This window comes from Lycium barbarum, chromosome 5 (assembly GCF_019175385.1).
Source record: "Lycium barbarum isolate Lr01 chromosome 5, ASM1917538v2, whole genome shotgun sequence".
Classification (NCBI taxonomy): domain Eukaryota; kingdom Viridiplantae; phylum Streptophyta; class Magnoliopsida; order Solanales; family Solanaceae; genus Lycium; species Lycium barbarum.
The window spans coordinates 17,469,995-17,489,919 of NC_083341.1; the positions used below are offsets into that span (position 1 = coordinate 17,469,995).

At 35.1% G+C, this 19,925-nt stretch overlaps 1 protein-coding gene and 1 pseudogene across 2 annotated transcripts; both read left to right on the forward strand.

Moving 5' to 3' along the window:
• Window positions 1-6,002: 6,002 nt before the first annotated feature.
• On the forward strand, window positions 6,003-14,216 carry LOC132640585 (pentatricopeptide repeat-containing protein At3g49740). Of its 2 annotated transcripts, XM_060357227.1 has the most exons (3): window positions 6,003-8,854; window positions 9,626-9,738; window positions 10,413-14,216. In XM_060357227.1, exon 1 carries the CDS (start codon window positions 6,492-6,494, stop codon window positions 8,697-8,699), a length of 2,208 nt encoding a protein of 735 aa, XP_060213210.1. In that variant the 5' UTR covers window positions 6,003-6,491; the 3' UTR covers window positions 8,700-8,854; window positions 9,626-9,738; window positions 10,413-14,216. The 2 variants fall into 2 exon arrangements, with proteins under 2 accessions (XP_060213210.1, XP_060213209.1); XM_060357226.1 differs by having other exon boundaries at window positions 9,626-14,216.
• LOC132640588 (malate dehydrogenase, chloroplastic-like) lies at window positions 10,210-14,216 on the forward strand (annotated as a pseudogene).
• Window positions 14,217-19,925: the final 5,709 nt, after the last annotated feature.

Here is a 19,925-nt window from a genome sequence, read left to right on the forward strand (position 1 = left end):
CCGACCCAAAACCAGCGTGTCCGTTGGTCCGTGTATGCTGATCCAAAATCAACGTGTCCGTTGGTCTGGTTAACCGGTTGCGATATTGCCACGCGTCCGGAGACTGTTTTGTCATTTTGTACTGACAACCATACGGGTGTCAGACCGTACGGTTTTACCTTATCTTTTTTAGGGTTTCTTTATTCTAACAGGCTTTGTATTGTAAAGAGGGCCCATGAGGCAAACCTATAAATAGAGGACATTGTCACACTTTTGGTGGTTAGTTTTTTTTAGATCTCAACATTGTAATAGAAAAAAATATAAAAGTTCTCTCTCTCTCTGATTTTAGTCCGAATCAGTAGTGTTCTTTATCTTTGCCCATCCATTCAACATAATATATTGCTTTATATATATATATATATATATATATATATAGCTTAACCACCAATATCAATATACTTATTCACGACATTAGTACACATACGTATATATATATTATAACAAACGAATCCATACACATTTCATATCCACCAAAATAGATTAAAATTCATCCACATATCCTATACCTCATTTATAAATTCAATTGTTACCGAAATTCAGGGTAACCAAAAAGCTCCAACATAAAACAACTCATCAAACTCAATTGCCTTCTTTCAAACTTTACTCGTTCCCCCCAATGCTTAAATGCTCTTCACCTCTTCTATAATATCTGTTAGAAATCTTACGGAAAATACTCGATCACGAACACTTTAACGAATTCACATAGCTTGAGGCATGTCAATTAAGACACTGTCCTTAAGGATATTTCACCCTGTATTAGTGTATTCCCAAAATTCATTAAACTCTTCTAATACAAAACTAGGAGATAGAATATAATAAAGATTAGCAAAACAGAAAACCCCACACACTATAATATTAAAAGAAATATCTATGACTCTTGATATGGCTTTTTTCTTCACAATTAAAGTACACAAAGGAGTATCTATATATGTAGGAAAATTAGTGACCAAATACTTAACATCAACGTTCATATAGTAAATTGCAATAACAACCATTGATGGCTATTTAAAGACCAAATAGAAATGGTCAAAAACGTTTTGGCAACCGCCACTTTCCCCATTAAGAAAATCATTAAGGCTAATAAAAATAGTATCAATCCTTTAGTTTCAAATGTTAACGTTAGTACCATATTAAATCATAATTAATAGTATATTATCTTTTTGAGATAAATAAAATATTATTTTTTAACAATTCCCCACATATCTTAAAAGATTATCAAGGAATAAAATGAAATTGGGAGTTTTGTTGTGTTTTTCACATATGAGTACAATGCGTCAAATCTGATGTCCCGTAGACTTTGAACCAGATCTAGATAAAATAAGTTTAAACTTATAGAACAATTGGTGAAGTTTAGAACTTCTATGAACCAAGAATTCTTTTGTAAGTTATGGTCTTATTCTATCACATTATACTCGCACAATCTTTGTCGTTATCGCGGTTTTGCGTTAAGAGGCCATGCGCGTGTCCTGATATTCATGAGTGCCTTAGCGTCACAATTTCATAGGAGCGGCACCACTCCACACTCATATAGGTCCACTCATCAAGTGTATTCTGCAGAGCAATACACTACCTATAAAGGATATGAATTGGATTAAGAGTTTAATTCAACCTCACTCTGCCTTGCAGTATTGCATATATTCACACACCATAGGAAGGGACATAATTTAATCATGCACATTTGATCAACTAATGACTTGTTATTACCCATATGAACCTAATTCATGGGATCTCCAATCACATAGGTTGAGTTACCATCATTATTGGTCTTCTCAATTGACAAAAAAAAGGTCTCAATCCCATCGATGTTTCTTAGTCTGTGAATCGGTCAAATTCACCTCAGACTTCTTACAATTATATATAAAAATTATCACATCTCGCAGCAGCTGCTCTTATCACAATATTTCGACACAAACAATGTTGATTTTGTTTCTATTTGAACTCGCTAAGTAGTATCTTAACCACTCAGCCTCATAACCAACCAACTCCAAAGCCTCAATTCATATATCATTACCGATATAGTAGTTATGCTTTACTTGGTTGATTTATATGTTATTTCACCCCCACAAAAGGTGAACAATAGTTTCTAGTGAATTTTTGTCTCAACTGAATCAAATATCCGGTTATCATTATTGTATCTCTCTAATATACTACAACAAAAAATTCATTTAATACCATGATTCATGGTACCTCTCAAATATTATTTCACAAATAGGATTGATCTCATCATCGATGGCTTCTTTCCAAAACTTTATTTTCAAAAAAAAATTGAATAACAAGACTGAGAAAAATATTATCTCTTTTTAAAAAATTCTCTCAAGATTACTCTAGTAAGATACCATGACCCCCCACATTTTCAAAATTTTTAAGATAGGAGAATAGTATTTTTCATAACTCATAATAAGTATTATCAATTTCTCATATATAAGACTCATCTTATAGATAACAAGCTAATAATAAAGCTTCACCCAAAATATTATATTCAACTAATAATCACATTATGGCATCATCGACTAATATTTAAGAAAGTATCATTTTTATAAAAATTGAAATGAATAAATCTTAGTAAGAGATCTCTTAAAAATAAGAATATGTATAATTGATATGACATACATAAGTGAAAAAAAAAAGTACATATACTAGTATTTGTAACATTATTTTTTTAATATTGTAAGCACACAAAAACACTATGATTGCAAACTCATTGCTCATAAGATTATTATATATGCAACCTTATAATACTCAAAATAAAAACTTCACTCCAACTTTTCTTTTTTCGTTAAACATATATATTCCTCATTAACCAAATTGGTCAGAATAATAGCTAGAAACACGGATCGGTCAATAACTTTCAGATGTGAGTTTAAGAAGAACTTTTCTCTTTTTAAGGACTACTCAAGTTCTTGAATCACCGAGATAAATAAATCATTCTTCTTCTTCAACTTAGGTGTAAAACACAAAATTAATTAGTTAGCACAAAGATGCTTAGTAAGCATGAAGATGCATGCTTAGTAGCAGCAAAGTCGTCTAACACCCAATGTCTCGCATTAGCCACAAGATTCACTTATGAAATGACCACAATAATTATATCATCTGCTTACTCAAATTTATTTTTACTTAGAGGAATTATCATTTCTCCGAATCTTATTCTGTATTGATGAACCTGATGGCTTATTTTGCAATGCACAAAACAACTATTATTTCGCTAAAGGTTCAATATAATAAGCTTTCCAGAATCTCAATATCATATTATTTGACACATGAAATAATTTTGTCAAATGCTACCTCATGATAAATCTTTTTCGTAAGTACCAATTTCATTTTCATATTCAAATACCAAAGTAAATTTTTCTAAATATAAAAGCAGCACAAAGCTTAACTTCCACATAAATGTCCTATACTTATAGGAAAAGAACCCAATTAGAATTAAACAATTCCTTCACCCAAATAACCAAGCAAGATAAGCAAAGATTTTTTTTTTAATCCAAAAATCAATATGCTTTGGTCTCCCAATATATTTTGTCACCATAAAAATCTAAAATAATTTGTAAGGTTTAAAATTTCATAAACCATTTTGTCCCAATTAAAAACTTTATGTTAGAACTTTTTTTTTTTTTTCAGGTTACCTACCAAAGAGTACACAAAATCAAACGGAAAGAAAAAAAAAAAAAAAAAAGTACCACAAACATATCAAATTCTAAGATTAGGGAATAATATAGGCTTAATGAAGAACTTCCACATTAACGTAACTACAGATTATACACAAACGTTTTTGAATAAAATGAAGATGATCACAATTAGTCCATCGATTTTCCCTGTTTGGCACTTGATAATTCTTCTTTTTTAATCCATCGATTTTCATATATAAATACATAAAACCAGCAATTGAGAAGTTAAAGTGCAGTATCTTTCACCATGCAAGATGCACATACACATTAACAATCTACAAGTCCGCACTTCTATTGTTTTTTTTACTATCCAAGCACAACTTAAAAGTCTCAAATAAAAGTATAAATTAAGCATATCAAAATCACTACTACTTTCCTTTTAGATCATATATTTTCCATTATAATATAATTCAGAAATATACCTGTAACTTAGACATATTGTATTAAGTTATTCTCTGTCAATTTTCCATAAGAATAGAGCGAGAAATATCCTTAAGATTGTTGAAAATATTACGGAAAATACTCGATCACGAACACTTTAACGAATTCACATAGCTTGAGGCATATCAATTAAGACACTGTCCTTAAGGATATTTCATCCGGTATGAGTGTATCCCCCAAGATTCAACAAGCTCTTGTAGTACAAAACTAGGAGCCAAAATCTAACAAAGATTAACAAAATAGAAAACCCAGCACACTATAATATTAAAAAAAAAAAAATCTATGTCTCTTGATATGACTTTTTTCTCCACAATTAAAGTACACAAAGGAGTATCTATATATGTAGGAAAATTAGTGACCAAATACTTAACATCAATGTCGATATAGTAAATTGTAATAACAACCATTGATGGCTATTTAAAGACCAAATAGAAATGGTCAAAAACGTTTGGGCAACTGCCACTTTCCCCACGAAGAAAATCATTAAGGCTAATAAAAGTAGTATCAATCCTTGAGTTTCAAATGTTAACGTTAATATCATATTAAATCATAATTAATACTAGTAAATTATCTTTTTGAGATAAACAAAATATTTTTTAACAATATCCATTCTTCCCTTCATCTAAAACCAAACCATTACACCCTTTCAACAACCTTAACTGCCTGTTCTAACATCGTACATCACACTAAATTTGGCAAACAGCTCCACGCTTTAGCCCTTAAAACAAGGCTTAAAGAATACTCTCACGTATTGAATTCACTCCTTTCATTCTACGCCAAATCGAAATATTTGGGGTCGGTATGTGCAAAGCACGTATAGAGAGACTAGTATTTAAACGGAAAAGGGTCATATTTACCCCTCTCTACTATCGAAAATAAGCTACATCTGCCCTCTGTTATACTTTTGTAACAGATATACCTCAACCGTCATACTTTAGAACTATATTTACCTCTTACCCGTTAAAACTAGTTATATTTACCTCTCACCCGTTAAACTAGTTATATTTACCTCTCACCCGTTAAAACTTCATTTTCAGTTTTAAGAAGTCACACCTCATGCTCTTATTAAACGAAAAAAACCAACCATAACTGCCTTTAGTAATCATCGAAGAATGAACTTGACGCGTTACAACAAACTAACTACCATTGCCGAAAGCTCCAACACAAAACAACTCATAAAACTGAATTGCATTCTTTCAAACTTTACTCGTTCCCACCAATTCTTGATTGCTCTTCACCTCTTCTACAAAATCCACTCTTCCTTTCATCTCAAACCAGACCATTACACCCTTTCAACAACCTTAACTGCCTGTTCTAACATGGCACATCACACAACTAAATTCGGTAAACAGCTCCACGCTTTCGCCATTAAAACAAGGCTTAAAGAATACCCTCACGTATTGAATTCACTCCTTTCGTTCTATGCCAAGTCGAAAGATTTGGGGTCGGTGAAAAGTTCATGTGCAAAGCATGTATCGAGAGACTAGTATTTACTAAACGGAAAAGGGTCATAGTTGCCCCCGCCTACTACCGAAAATAAGCTATATCTGCCCTCTGTTATACTGTTGTAACACATATACCTCAACCGTCATACTTCAGACCTATATTTACCTCTTACCCGTTAAAAATAACTATATTTACCTCTCACCCGTTAAAACTTAATTTTCAGCTTTAAAAAATCACGTGTCATGCTCTTATTAAACGAAAAAAGCCAGCCATAACCACCATTGGTAGTCATTGTAGAATGAACTTGATGCGTTACAATAAAGTAACAGCCATAGCCGAAAGCTCCAATACAAAACAACTCATCAAACTCAATTGTCTTCTTTCAGACTTTACTCGTTCCCACCAATTCCTGAATGCTCTTCACCTCTTCTACAAAATCCATTCTTCCCTTCATCTAAAACCAGACCATTTTACCCTTTCAACAACCTTAACCGCATGTTCTAACATCGTGCATCACACTAAATTCAGCAAACAGCTACACGCATTCGCCATTAAAACAGGACTTAAAGAATATTCTCACGTATCGAATTCTCTCCTTTCATTCTATGCCAAGTCGAAAGATTTGGGGTCGGTGAAAAGTTCATGTGCAAAACACGTATCGAGAGACTAGTATTTACTAAACTGAAAATTATGGGTCATATTTGCTCCCCGCTATTATCGAAAATAAGCTATATCTGCCCTCTGTTATACTTTTATAACAAATATATCTCAATCGTCATACTTTAAAGCTATATTTACCTCTCAACTTTTAAAACTTTAGTTTCAGCTCTAAAAAGTCACGTCTCATGCTCTTACTAAACGAAAAAAACAACCATAACTGCCATTAGTAGTCATTGTAGAATGAACTGGACGCGTTACAACAAACTAACTACCATAACTGAAAGCTCGAACACAAAACAACTCATCAAACTCAATTGCCTTCTTTCAAACTTTACTCATTCCCACCAATTCTTGAATGCTCTTCACCTCTTCTACAAAATCCACTCTTCCAATCAGCTAAAACCAGACCATTATACCCTTTCAACAACCTTAACTGCCTGTTCTAACATCGTACATCACACAACTAAATTCGGCAACCAGCTACACGCATTTGCCATTAAAACAAGACTTAAAGAATACTCTCACGTATCGAATTCACTCCTTTCGTTGTATTCCAAGTCGAAAGATTTGTGTTCAGTGAAAAGGGTATTTAAGGAAATTGAAACTCCAGATGTTTATTCATGGACAACGTTGTTGTCTGCTTGTACTAAGTTGGGTGAAGTTGGGTATGCTTGTAAGGTGTTCGATGAAATGCCGCAGAGAAATTTGGCTGTCTGGAACGCGATGATTACAGGGTGTGCTGATAGCGGGTGTCACGGGGTTGCTTTGGATTTGTTTAAAAGAATGCATTTTTCGGGTGTTAGATGTGATAATTATGCTTTTGCTAGTGTTTTAAGTTTGTGTGATTTGGAGTTATTGGATTTTGGAAGACAAGTGCATTCGATTGTCATTAAAACGGGGTGTTTGGCTAGAGCTTCGGTGATTAATGCGTTGGTTACGATGTATTTTAACTGTAAGAATGATTTCGATGCTTTTGGAGTATTTCAAGAAGCTGGGGATGAAGTGCCTGATCATGTAACGTATAATGCAATGATCGCTGGTTTAGTGAGTATGGAAAGAGTTGAGGAGGCCTTAATGATGTTCAAGGATATGCAAATGTTTTCTTTGAGACCCACTGAGCTCACGTTCGTGAGCATAATGAGTTCATATTCATGTATTAGAATATCTTCTCAACTGCATACTCAAGTTGTGAGAACAGGCTTAGAAAAATATACATCTATAGCTAATGCAACTATAACCATGTATGCAAGTTGTGGGGACGTGAATGCAGCCTTTTTAGTTTTTGAAAGATTAAAGGAGAAAGATAATGTTTCGTGGAATGCCATGATTACGAGCTATGCCCAAAATAGTTTGGGGAGAGAAGCAATTTTCACATACGTCAAGATGCAGAAGGAAGGGATAAAGGCAGATGAGTTTACAATAGGAAGCATACTAGCGAGCTCAGAATCTCTGGTAGTTGTTGAAATGATTTTAGGTGTTGTTTTAAAGAAGGCACTTATCTTGAAGACTGAAGTATCTAACGCACTGCTCTCTGCCTTCTGTAAGCATGGTGAAATGAAACAGGCTTATCAAGTTTTTCATGACATGTTTCCTAGAAACATGATCTCTTGGAACACATTGATTTCTGGTTGTCATCTAAACGGACTACCCATGGATTGCTTGCACCTGTTTTCTGAGATTGTTAGAGAAGGTTTGATGCCTAACCCTTTTACTCTCAGCATCATTATGAGTGTTTGTGCCAGCATTTCAGCTCTACAACAAGGGAAGGAGATTCACACTTACACTCTCAAATCTGGATTGTTTTTAGAAATATCCTTAGGAAATGCTCTCATCACTTTATATGCAAAATGTGGAATGTTGAATTGGTCTCTAAAGGTGTTCCAGATGATGATAGAAAAAGATGTAGTCTCTTGGAATTCGATTATTACTGCCTATGCTCAGCATGGGAAAGGCAAGGAAGCTATAACTTGCTTTGAGATGATGCAAGAATTAGGTGGGGTCAAACCAGATAACACCACCTTTAATGCAGTTCTGTCAGCTTGCAGCCATTCAGGCTTAATTGATAAAGGCATTGAGGTTTTTACCTCTATGGTTCGTACCTATGGTATAGAGCCTACAGCAGACCACTTATCTTGCATTGTCGATCTTCTAGGTCGGGCTGGGTATCTTGATGAGGCAGAAAAACTGATTAAAGATAGGCATGTTGATGTAGATTCCACTGTTTGGTGGACACTATTCAGTTCATGTGCTGCTTATGGCAATGTTAGACTAGGCAGAATTGCTGCGGGGTTTCTGCTTGAGACCGAAAAGAATAACCCCTCGGTTTATGTGCTTTTATCCAATATTTATGCCAGTGCAGAGAACTGGGAGGACTCCGCTAATGTGAGGAAATTGATGAATAAATGTGGAGTGTTAAAGCAACCAGGAAGCAGTTGGATAGGATCCTAAAGCTCGTTTTCATTAATATGGACTGAAGACGTTTTCTTGTGCAAATTTTAAGGAAATATCTGCACTTTGGTTAGCATTCTATGGGTCTAGGCCTTGAAGTGGGCAATTGCATAATGTGATTGTCATACCAAAAAGACAATTCGTCTGTTCAGATGGTAAGTGTTAAACCATTTTTCAAGCACAGATGTCTTTGACAACTCTATGGCTTTGATTAAATATTTAAAGACTCACGAAGTTACTTTTTGCAAAGAAGCATATGAGGAAAGTTGTTGAAATTATGTAATTACAAAAATAAGTGATTCTTCTTTTTCAGTTTTTAGTTTATTTTTTCCAAAATTTTTAATCACCTTTCTACTGAAGATATGCATCAAAAAGACTTGAATGCTGCTTCAGAGGATAGAGGGTAAAGCAGAGCAGAAAAGTAACTATAGATAGCAAGAAACCAACAATTTATCACAATCTGTTTGAGTCATTCAGGGAATCAGCTCCTGCGTTCAAGTCTCTTGAATTTCTTTAATGTTTTTAATGCTTGTTGGGTAGTGGTTGACTGAGAAAAGACTCTTCTTAGGATTAGCCTGATTTATATAAAGAAAATGAAGTTTATCGATAAGCCAGTGAGGTAAAATTGGCTGCTTTTTATCCTAAGGGTAGAAGTGGATCGCCAAGTAAGTGTTTCTCAAGCAGGATTGCCAACAGAGTTTTGACTTTATTGTTTGTAAACCTTAATAGGCTCAGATGAGATCAAAGTTGAACATGTTTAAAATGATGTGCATTATGTTCTCAAAAGAAAAAGGGGTGAAATGAGTCGTCCCCTTTCTGCTGCATTGTATTATTTATTTGTAGCAAAGCTACAGGTTTCATATATATTCCAAAATTCAAAGTTTCCATGCCTTCATCTTGATAATTGATGAAATGATGTTATGCAGAGTCAAATTCATCTCCTTGGATGAAAATCGAGGCAAACTAGCTAAGCATGAAAAGACTACAGAAGGCATCAAACTCGATTATTAATTCTTTCATCTGCTTTACTTACCTCGAGGTATTTCCTATTTCTTTCTTCTACTTCTAAGAATGGTGTTGTACCGAATGGATTGCTCATGTAGTTTCCTGCTAAAAATATGTGTTGTCAGTAGATGTGTTGGTTTTAGTCAAAGCTAATAATAGTATTATTTTTCAGAATTGTAACTTGGCTCTTAAATGGTCACAATGATCCGCTTCCTTACAAGATTAGAGAGAAGAAACATACCAGATAAATGTATCATATACCTAAATCAGCTTCCACTGTTAATTCATTAGTCTACATGAGTATATTGTAAAACACACATCCTACATTTCCAACCTAACTATAACCTATCATCCTATTGTATCCTATTGTACATTGTAAAACACACATCATGCACCTAATGTGCTTCAACAATCACACACTTTGTATAGCCTCTTATAAGAACTAATGTTGATGCTTGTATATTAATCACAAAACCTTCAGAAAAAGAGTGTAAAACAGAAAGAAATGGCAGGAAGTTGTGTAGCCGTTAATGTTCTCCGTCACTCATCTTATAAAGTGACTGTTCTTGGAGTCGGAAGTGGTGTAGGCCACCAACTACTGGTACTTCTAATGAAAATGTCACCATTAGTTTCACTAGTGAATCTTTATGATCGACAAAATATCAAAGGAGTTGCAGTTGATCAAGTCATTGCAACACTTCCTCTCAGGTTTCACGCTTCACCGGAGAGTCTGGATTGGACGACAGTCTTAAAGGTGCAAATATAGTCATAGTGGCTGCTAGTTTCAGCTATAGCCAAGCATGTCCCCTGATGACTTATTCAGCACCAATGCTGAAATAGTGGAGAAAATGGGCGAAGCAATGGCCGATAACTGCCTAATGTATCTGTACGTATAATTAGCAACCCTATGAACTCTACAGTTCCAATTGTTGCAGAAGTTTTGAAGAAAAAAGGAATTCTATGATCCCAGAAAACTCTTCGGCGTTACAACCTTAGACGTTGTGTGTGCGTGAACATTTGTCTCCCAGAAGAAAATTGTAAATCCCATTCATGTAGATGTCCCTGTTGTTGGAGGTCATGCTGGGATTACCATCCTGCCTTTACTTTCTAAAACCAAACCAGCAACTATTTTCAGGGACGGAGAAGTGACGGACATTAATTTGAGAATCCAAAATGCTGGATTAGAAGTAGTGGAGGCAAAAGCTGGTACAGGGAGTGCTACCCTTTCCATGGCATATTCAGCAGCAAAGTTTGTGGAATCTTCTCTCTGAGCACTCAATGGTGACAACGATGTCTATGAGTATGCTTATGTCCAGTCGGATTTGACTAAGATTCCTTTCTTTGCCTCAAGGCTTAAACTTGGCAATGATGGAGTAGAAGCTTTGGTTCCATCCGATCTCTATGGATTGACGGACTATGAACAAGAATCTTTGGATGTTTTAAAAGCCAGCATTGAAGTCAAGCATTCAGAAGGGAATAAGTTATGTTAAGACGGAACCATAACCACATATTACCCCTGATTAGATTGTCAACTGTTACTGCCATGAAATTTACTCCTGATTAGATATATCATATATAAAGGAGCTGTTTTTTTTTTGGTTGATGTTGGTATAGGATATAAAAGTAGTGATTTAAGTTTAACCATTTGCCAACTATTTTTGATTTTTTGATTTAAGTATTTCAATAAAAATGTAGTGCATAAAAAAAAAATTATGTTATCCTCATTCTCCTTGCGTGATATAATCCTCACAAAGAATCTACCATCTCTTTCCAGCCAAATATTCGAGAAAATGCAGATAGCTATCTGTTATTCATACTTGTATGCTGGCCTTAGAAATATCTGCCCCTTTCAGCTGCTCAAGGTTTGCTGAATGTTCCCAGGAATAACCCATCCCACATTAAAGACATTGAGGAACATTGACCATAGCTTCCAAGTGAAGTTACAGCGTAAAAGAAGATTATTGACAGATTCCAAAGCTTCTTCACAAATGTAGTACTTGCTGCAAATTGTCTTGGGTTAAGCATGCATTATGAGCTGCAATCCAAGCAAATTCAGCTATCCTATGGGGTGCTAATCATTCTCCAAGGCTAATCTTCAACACATTTTTTTATTTGAAGTTACATATATAGGATGTCCTGCAAAAAATTTAATTAGTCAAGTACTCAAAAACAAATACTAGTATCATTGATGTTATCAGACGTCATGCTACACTCCATGAGAGTGATATGTACCTTTGAGGTTAATCTCAAATATGTTTTACACCCAAATGAGCTGTTGTTTCCCTGTTTCCCAAAAACAAGCATACTTTTGATATGCTCTACTTGGTTAGTACCTTTCTTTATCATCTTCTCCCATTTTTTAATTTGTTACTTTGGAGGATTGTTCTGTTGCTTGAACGAAGAAGGTGAAAGAGACATTGTGTTGGGAGATTTGGAGTACTCTGAGAGACGTTGCGATTTTGGGTATTGTAGGAGTATAAAGGTAGAGGAGGTTAAGGGTGCTATTCGTAGGATGCGTAGAGGAAGAGTGACCGGGCCTGACGAGATCCCTGGGGAGTTTTGGAAGAGTGCGGGCAGAGCAGGTTTGGAGTGGCTGACTGGGTTGTTTAATGTCATTTTTAAGACGACGAAGATGCTCGAGGAATGGAGGTGGAGTACGATGGTTCCTTTGTACAAGAACAAGGGTGACATTCAAAGTTGCAACAACTATTGAGGTATCAAGCTGCTAAGTCACACTATGAAAGTGTGGGAAAGGATGGTGGAGATGAGGGTGAGGAGAGGCTTGTCTATTTCAGAGAACCAGTTCGGATTCATGCCGGGGTGCTCGACTACAGAAGCCATTCATCTTGTGAGGAGACTGGTGGAGCAGTATAGGGAGATGAAGAGAGACTTACACATGGTTTTCATCGACCTAGAAAAGGCTTACGACAAAGTGCCAAGAGAGATTTTATGGAGATGCTTGGAGGTTAGAGGTGTACCTGTGGTGTACATTAGGGCGATGAAGGACATGTATGAGGGAGCCAAGATCAGGGTAAGGACAGTGGGAAAAGACTCGGAACACTTCCCAGTGGAGATGGGGTTGCATCAGGGATTAGCTCTTAGTCCATTTTTATTTGCCTTGGTGATGAATGGTTTGACACGGCAAATTCAAGGTGAGGTGCCATGGTGCATGTTATTCGCAGATGACATAGTCCTGATTGACGAGACTCACAACAGAGTGAATGCTAAGCTGGAGGTTTGGAGACAAACTCTGGAGTCTAAAGGATTCAAGTTGAGTAGGACCAAGACAGAGTACATGGAGTGCAAGTTCAGTGACGTGACACATGAGGCTAGCGTGGAAGTGAGGCTGGGTACCCAGGCCATCCAAAAGAAAGGAAGTTTCAAGTATCTTGGGTCTATTGTACAAGGAGATGGAGTTATTGACGATGATGTCACACATCGTATTGGTGCAGGGTGGATGAAATGGAGGCTCGCTTCAGGAGAGCTGTGCGATAAGAAGGTGCCACCTAAGCTTAAAGGCAAGTTCTACAAAGTGGTAGTGAGACCGACTTTGTTGTACGGGGTGAAGTGCTGGACAGTCAAGAACTCACACGTCCAAAAGATGAAAGTTGCGGAAATGAGAATGTTGCGATGGATGTGTGGGCACACCAGGCGAGATAAGATTAGGAATGATGATATCGGAGACAAGTTGGGAGTGGCATCGGTGGAGGACAAGATGCGGGAAGCGCAGCTGAGATGGTTTGGGCATGTGAAGAGGAGAGACACATATGCCCTAGTGCGGAGGTGTGAGAGGTTGGCTATGGACGATTTCAGAAGAGGTAGAGGTAGGCCGAAGAAGTATTGGGGAGATGTGCTTAGACAGGACATGGCGCAGTTCCAGCTTATCGAGGACATGACCTTAGATAGGAGGCTATGGAGAACTCAGATTATGGTAGAAGGCTAGTAGGTAGTCCCACGTATCCCGTCGTACTAGTAGTCGCAGTTTTGATCTTCATTTTCTTGTCCTTTGATTCTTGCAACTACATGTTGTTTCTTGTACCACAATTATCATATTTATCTGTGGTAGCTACTAATTCTTTTTCTCAGACTGCTTTATCATGACTTTTGTCGCTTTCGTTAGTTTCGTATTGCTTTGAACTGTTTGTGCTTATCTAACTTTTTCTCGTCATGTTTTCTCTTGAGCCGAGGGTCTTTCGGAAACAACCTCTCTATCTTCCGAGATGGGGTAAGGTCTGCGTACACTTTACCCTCCCCAGACCCCACACTGTGGGATTTCACTGGGTATGTAGTATGTTGTTGTTGTTGAGGATTGTTCTGTTGAGTAGCCTTCATATGTAGAAGATTATGGATCCTACCTTTTCCATTTCTCTCATGAGATTTTCCTCCTCCTGATCATTATGCCAATTGTCAACTATTTTTTTTTTCTGGACATTAATAATATTACACTTTATTCTATATTCACTTGAGCTGTAGGGCGTGCAAGCACTCAGATCATCAGATTGAGTTTGTGCATCAGTTTCCTTCTGTCTCCTCTTGTTGTGTGTGTTTGTGCATCAGTTTCCTTCTGTCTCCGGTTGATGCGTGTGCCGGTTTTGTATATTAGGGGTGTCGAAGAGGCTGGTTGGCCTGACTTTGGTCGGACTAAAATGTGGTAAATTAATAAATGGGTGGGTCATTGGCTCAGTGAAAGATTATTTGGACTGAGATGGGTTGAGATAAGATAAGCTAAACACAGGTCATAAGCCAATCCGTCCAATACTAATCAAGTTTTAATTTAACTTATTTGGAATGAAGTATACTCAAACATTTGAGATGGGGTCACACCAGTAAAAGTTTTCCTTTAATGGATCATTACAACTCTGAATCAGATGGAAGGCAAATACTTATCCAAAGTCCAAATAAGCCATTCTAATCTTTCATTGATTGGTTGCTGTGGTAGTTAAATGGATTTTCCAAAAATTAATGCGTGGTTGCACGAAAACAGCATTGTAGATCAAGATTTGACAAGGATGATTTTGATCTTTCCTTTTCCTATTAGTATTAATTTGATCGTATGTCTAATAATAGCTGCAGTTAGCCAATCATTTAAAGGGTGTATGAAACTCGCACTTACAAGGCAAAGTCTTAAAATACCTTAGGGGTCGTTTGGTTCAAAAACAAATTACGCTGGAATAAGTTATGCTGAGATTAATTACGTTGGGATAAGTTATGCTGGATTAGTTATTTTGGAGTTATTTTTTATTGACTATTTGGTATGTTGGACTAAAGGTATTATACATTGGATAATTTCTAAAAAGAAGAGGTTTCTTCCTTATCCCGGGATAACTTATCCAGGGATAACTTATTCCACCCTATGGCAAGTATAAGTTATCCCAGCACTATTTTTACTCCTGTGATAACTTATCCCAGGATTACTAACCAAACAAGGGATAAGGAATTGCTAAATTCTTATCCCACGACTAGTTATGTTTATCCTTCGTACCAAATAACCCCTTAGTCCCATATCCATATCACATAGAAATTAAATTGTAATAATAGACTGATACCGCTTGAACAAAAATGCATTCGCCATGGATGCTATAGTCTAAAGAAGGTCCCTACAATCTTGAAAATGTCCTTGCTATAGTCACTTCAAACTTGTTTTTTTCCATGGTTGTCTTTGTCAATAAAGACCAAGAGGGAATGAAAGAGTATGTTATCTTAAAAAAATTGTAATAAAAAAGATGGGTGAATTATTATGAAATATTTTCTTACTGAAAAAAATTGTTTGAGTCTTCCTATTCTCTGAGCTTTCTTGCAATTATAATATGCCATCTCAAGTTGTGAGTTATTATTTTACACGCAAATGACTTGGTAACTGCAAATGATGGCTTATGATACCATCTACTTTTTCTTTTTTCTCATAAAGTTGTTTGTAATATATTAATTAAATGACAGGTCAGTCGAACCTTCTCACTTTTCTCTTAATTTGTTTCATTTGTCATCTTCACATTTCACACGACAATTGGAAAGAAATACTTTCTTCCATAATCATTTGATCTTGACTTAATCATCGAGAAATTAAAATTAGTGAACATTCAATTATCACATGTAAAGGATATTTATTAGTAAATGTTTAAAACTTGAGAGAAATCTTGAATTAAAAGGGGAAAATATATAAAAAATCCCCCAACGTATAGCCAGATTAATTATGACGCATCCAACCTTTGCGGACGATCTATTATCCCCCAGTCTTAATTTTTTAATATTTTAGTACCATTTTTTGACTGACGTGGCAAAAAAAAAATTGAAGCCCAGTTGCACAGTGGAGAGTGTTGCACACTCTCCGCCACATTAGTGCCACGCTGCTGCCACGTCACTGTCACTTTTCCTTTTTTTTTTCATTTGATTTTTCTTTTATTAATTATATTTACACTAATTAACCATTAAACCATTAATTTTGTCTTCTTCATCACTAAACTCTTCTTTTTCATCACTAAACCCTTCTTCTTCTTCTTCATTTTAAGAAATCCATCAACCCATTTTCTTCCTCCATTAACACACACATTCAATTTAATCATCAATCATAAAGAGCTTATTTTCAAGAAACATTCAACCCATTTTCTTCAACCCATTTTCTTCCTCCATTAAAACTCATTTTCTTCAACCCATTTTCTTCTTCCATTAACACACACACATTCAACCCATTTTCTTCCTCCATTAACACACACATTCATTTGAAGGCAAATCAAACACCAAAATATCTCCTCCACCGAAATGGCATTATGTTTTAATGGGTCAGACCCATTTTCATATTGGTGTTGTTGCTGCTGTTGCTCCTGTTGCTGCTGCTGCTGCGGTGTGGCAGCTGCGGCGGCAGTGGTTGAGGAGAAAGAAGAAGAAAGAGAAAAATAAATTGCATTTAACAATTGAAATGTGGAAGAGAGGGAGGGTGGGTGAGAGGATAAAATATAAGTAAATTTTTAAAAATTAATTTTTATTAAAATATAAAAAATATTTTTACTGCTTTCACTCGCCATAATGTTTTCCTTTTTTTTGCCACGTCAGTCGAAAATGGTACTAAAATACTGAAAAATTAAGACTGGGGGGTAATAGGTCGCCCGCAAAGGTTGGGTGCGTCATAATTAATCTGGCTATACGTTAGAGTTTTTTTTTTTTTTTTATGTATTTTCCCATTTAAAAGAAGGAATGCATCTTTTTAGACTATAGAAGAAAATGAGTTTCTTGTAATTAGACACTGGACCAGCTTAAGTCTTAGCAACTTCACTTTGTAAAAGCTTTTGGAAAAAAAAGGGGGTGGTGGGGGTGGGGGTGGGGGTGGGGGGTGGAATGCCGCTCATATGTTGAACTTTTTCATAACGGAGAATGTTAGTTGGTTGGTTATGTGACCTTTCATTTTATTTACTAGAGTTCGACTCCCCATCTTATAATTTCATTCTAATTTTTTCTTCCAATTTTTTTATAAACTCATAAATGTAATTATGTAAAATTGGAAATATTGCGCCGTTAATGTCCAACTTGATTCTTTTCCGTTATGGCTGCCAAAGAGAAAGCCAATCATTTGATCAAAGATCTTCTTTCTTCATTTCCCTTTACTTCCTACCAAAACAGATCCATAACTGTTTGCAAATGACATAAAATGTGTCGTAAAGAGAAGGAAAAAAAGATCTATATTCTCCTTTATTTGGGATTTTGCATTGTCGTTTCCAGCTGGATACAAAAAGGAAAAATTATGTGCTGAGAAAGAAGCCAAGTCAAATTATTGTCCTCTTTTCCCCCACTGATGAGAAAAGGTTTTAATTTAGAATTAATAATCAAAACACACTTGAATTATCACTTTTTTGCGAGTTTTACACCTCAACTATCAGATGTTCTCTTTTTCTACCTAAACTATCACCATTGATGTATTAAAACATACATCAAAGTTGATTAAGCCAACTATCAGTTGTTCCCTTTTCCTACATGAACTATCATCGTCTACTCAATTAAGTGTGTTGTAATACGTAGATGGTGAAAGTTAGGTAGGAAACGGAGTAGGTGATCATATTTCAGGTAGAAAAAAGGGCATAGCTGATAATCGCAAAAAAGTGATAGTTCAGGTGTATTTAATTTTGACCATTATCTCTTTGAAAATAAATCATATTACCCCCGCCATCCTATTTTATATGAAAGTGTTTGATTGAGCACGAAATTTAAGAGAAAAAGAAAGAGTTTTTAAACTCGTAAGTTATAGAGATTTCAGTGGCTATAAATCATTTCATTAGCGGTAAAATGAAAAATATAAAGTTAAATTACTAACTACGAAAAATGTCATTTTTTGAGATTGAAAAATAAAAGAGTGTCACATAAAGTACGACGAAGGGAGTAACTGCCCTATGAACCTAAAAAGGAATTAAAGTAAATTACATTCATATTATCACACATTAAATTGGAGTAATTTTACGAATAGTTACTCAAATTTTATTTTATTGCACCAAAGTTACTAAATTATTTTTTATGACAAAAGTACTACTCAACTTTGTTTAAATATCACATAACTCACTAAATTATTTGTTAAATAAACAAAACATTCAACTTTATATAAATATCATATAAAGTCACTAAGCAAATTTTTTGTAACCAAGAGGTCTTTCAACTTGCTTTGTCTAAGTATTATATTTTAATCTCTTTTTGTCACCTAATGACTGTATTTGATACTAGGACAAGAAGTTGAATCACATTTTAGTTACAACAAAATAGTATAGTGAACTTCGTGATATTATGTAAGGAGAATGACTTTTTCGTTACTTGAAATAGTTTAGTAATTTTATTGCAATAAAGTGAAAATTGAGTGACCATCCATAATATTACCCTTATTAAATTATGCACATAATTTTTTTTTATACTGTCAGTCTGTCACTATATATACTTGTATCTTTTTTAAAGGATGACTAAGACAACTCTTCCTAAGATTGTTGAAATTGTCCAATCTTGGTAATCCAACCTTGTGTAGAAAAAGTTGATGGCCAGTGAAAGCTTAATATTGACATTAACAACAATAAGAGAGTAGAACATGGTAATAAAAATAAGTTTTAAATTTGATCGATTACTCTGAACCCCGCCATTTTCATTTTATACAATTAGTCGCAAATATTACTACACAAATTAGATATAGAAATTTGTAATTTACTTTCAAAAAGCGATAGAATCCAAAATTTTCTTAAAACATCTATCTCACTCTTATCACCTAAATTTGGCTTTATCAGTGATACACTAAATAAAATTCGAAAACTGGCACCAACTAACTTTTAGAAGATCCAATTGGTAGAGTACCTTGAATATTACCTATGAACTTGCTGTATTGCAATAACAATTAAATTGAGCCTCCAGTTGGTCTGAGGTCACCTTTGTGTCTGAATTGATCCAACATCATAACAAATTAGAGAAAGAACAAAAAAAAGGAGAAAAATCTATCTTTATTTATTCTTCCCCAAAAAATTGAACTCTCTTTTCTTTTCTTTTTCTTTCTAAAATAAAAAAATATCTTAAGTTTTTTTTTTTTTTGGTAGAAAAAAATAACTTTATTTGATGCAAATGAAATCTTTCATGTGGAACCAATAAAAGGTTGCGATCGAGTAGTATGTATGGCTTCAAGCTCGGGCACGGAATGTGGAGTTGCTTTTGTTAGGGAATATCTTTACAACTAATGTTGGACTTTTCGGCGTGAATTTAAAATTTGGTCGGACTCTAATATGAGTATCGAATACGTAACAGAAAAGATTAAAGAATCCTCCAAAGATGTCAAATGTGTATAGTTACAAAAGAATAGTAGACATCAGACAGCTGTGTAAGTGGAAGGTCGCCAAACATCTAATTCTCCTTATACACTCGTCATCCCCAATAGGAAAAATACTAAACACTATAGTATTTTTTTGGTTCCATGCATGCAATGCAAAATCGGTTACTATCATCATTATAGAAATACAGCTGTCAAATGGTCCCTTTCCTTTACTTCTTCAAATCCGAGTCAACTTAAATATCCACCTAATTCACAAGCCTGCATTTTTTCCTAACCACATCAACCTCCAATTCTTATATTAATATATATGGTGAAGGAGGATTTAGGATTTAAGTTTTATGAGTTTAATTTTTAAGATTCTTCATATTGGATTCATTATATATTTAAAATTATGGATTCATATTTATTAATATTTATTATAATTTTAGTTAATTGTTACACAT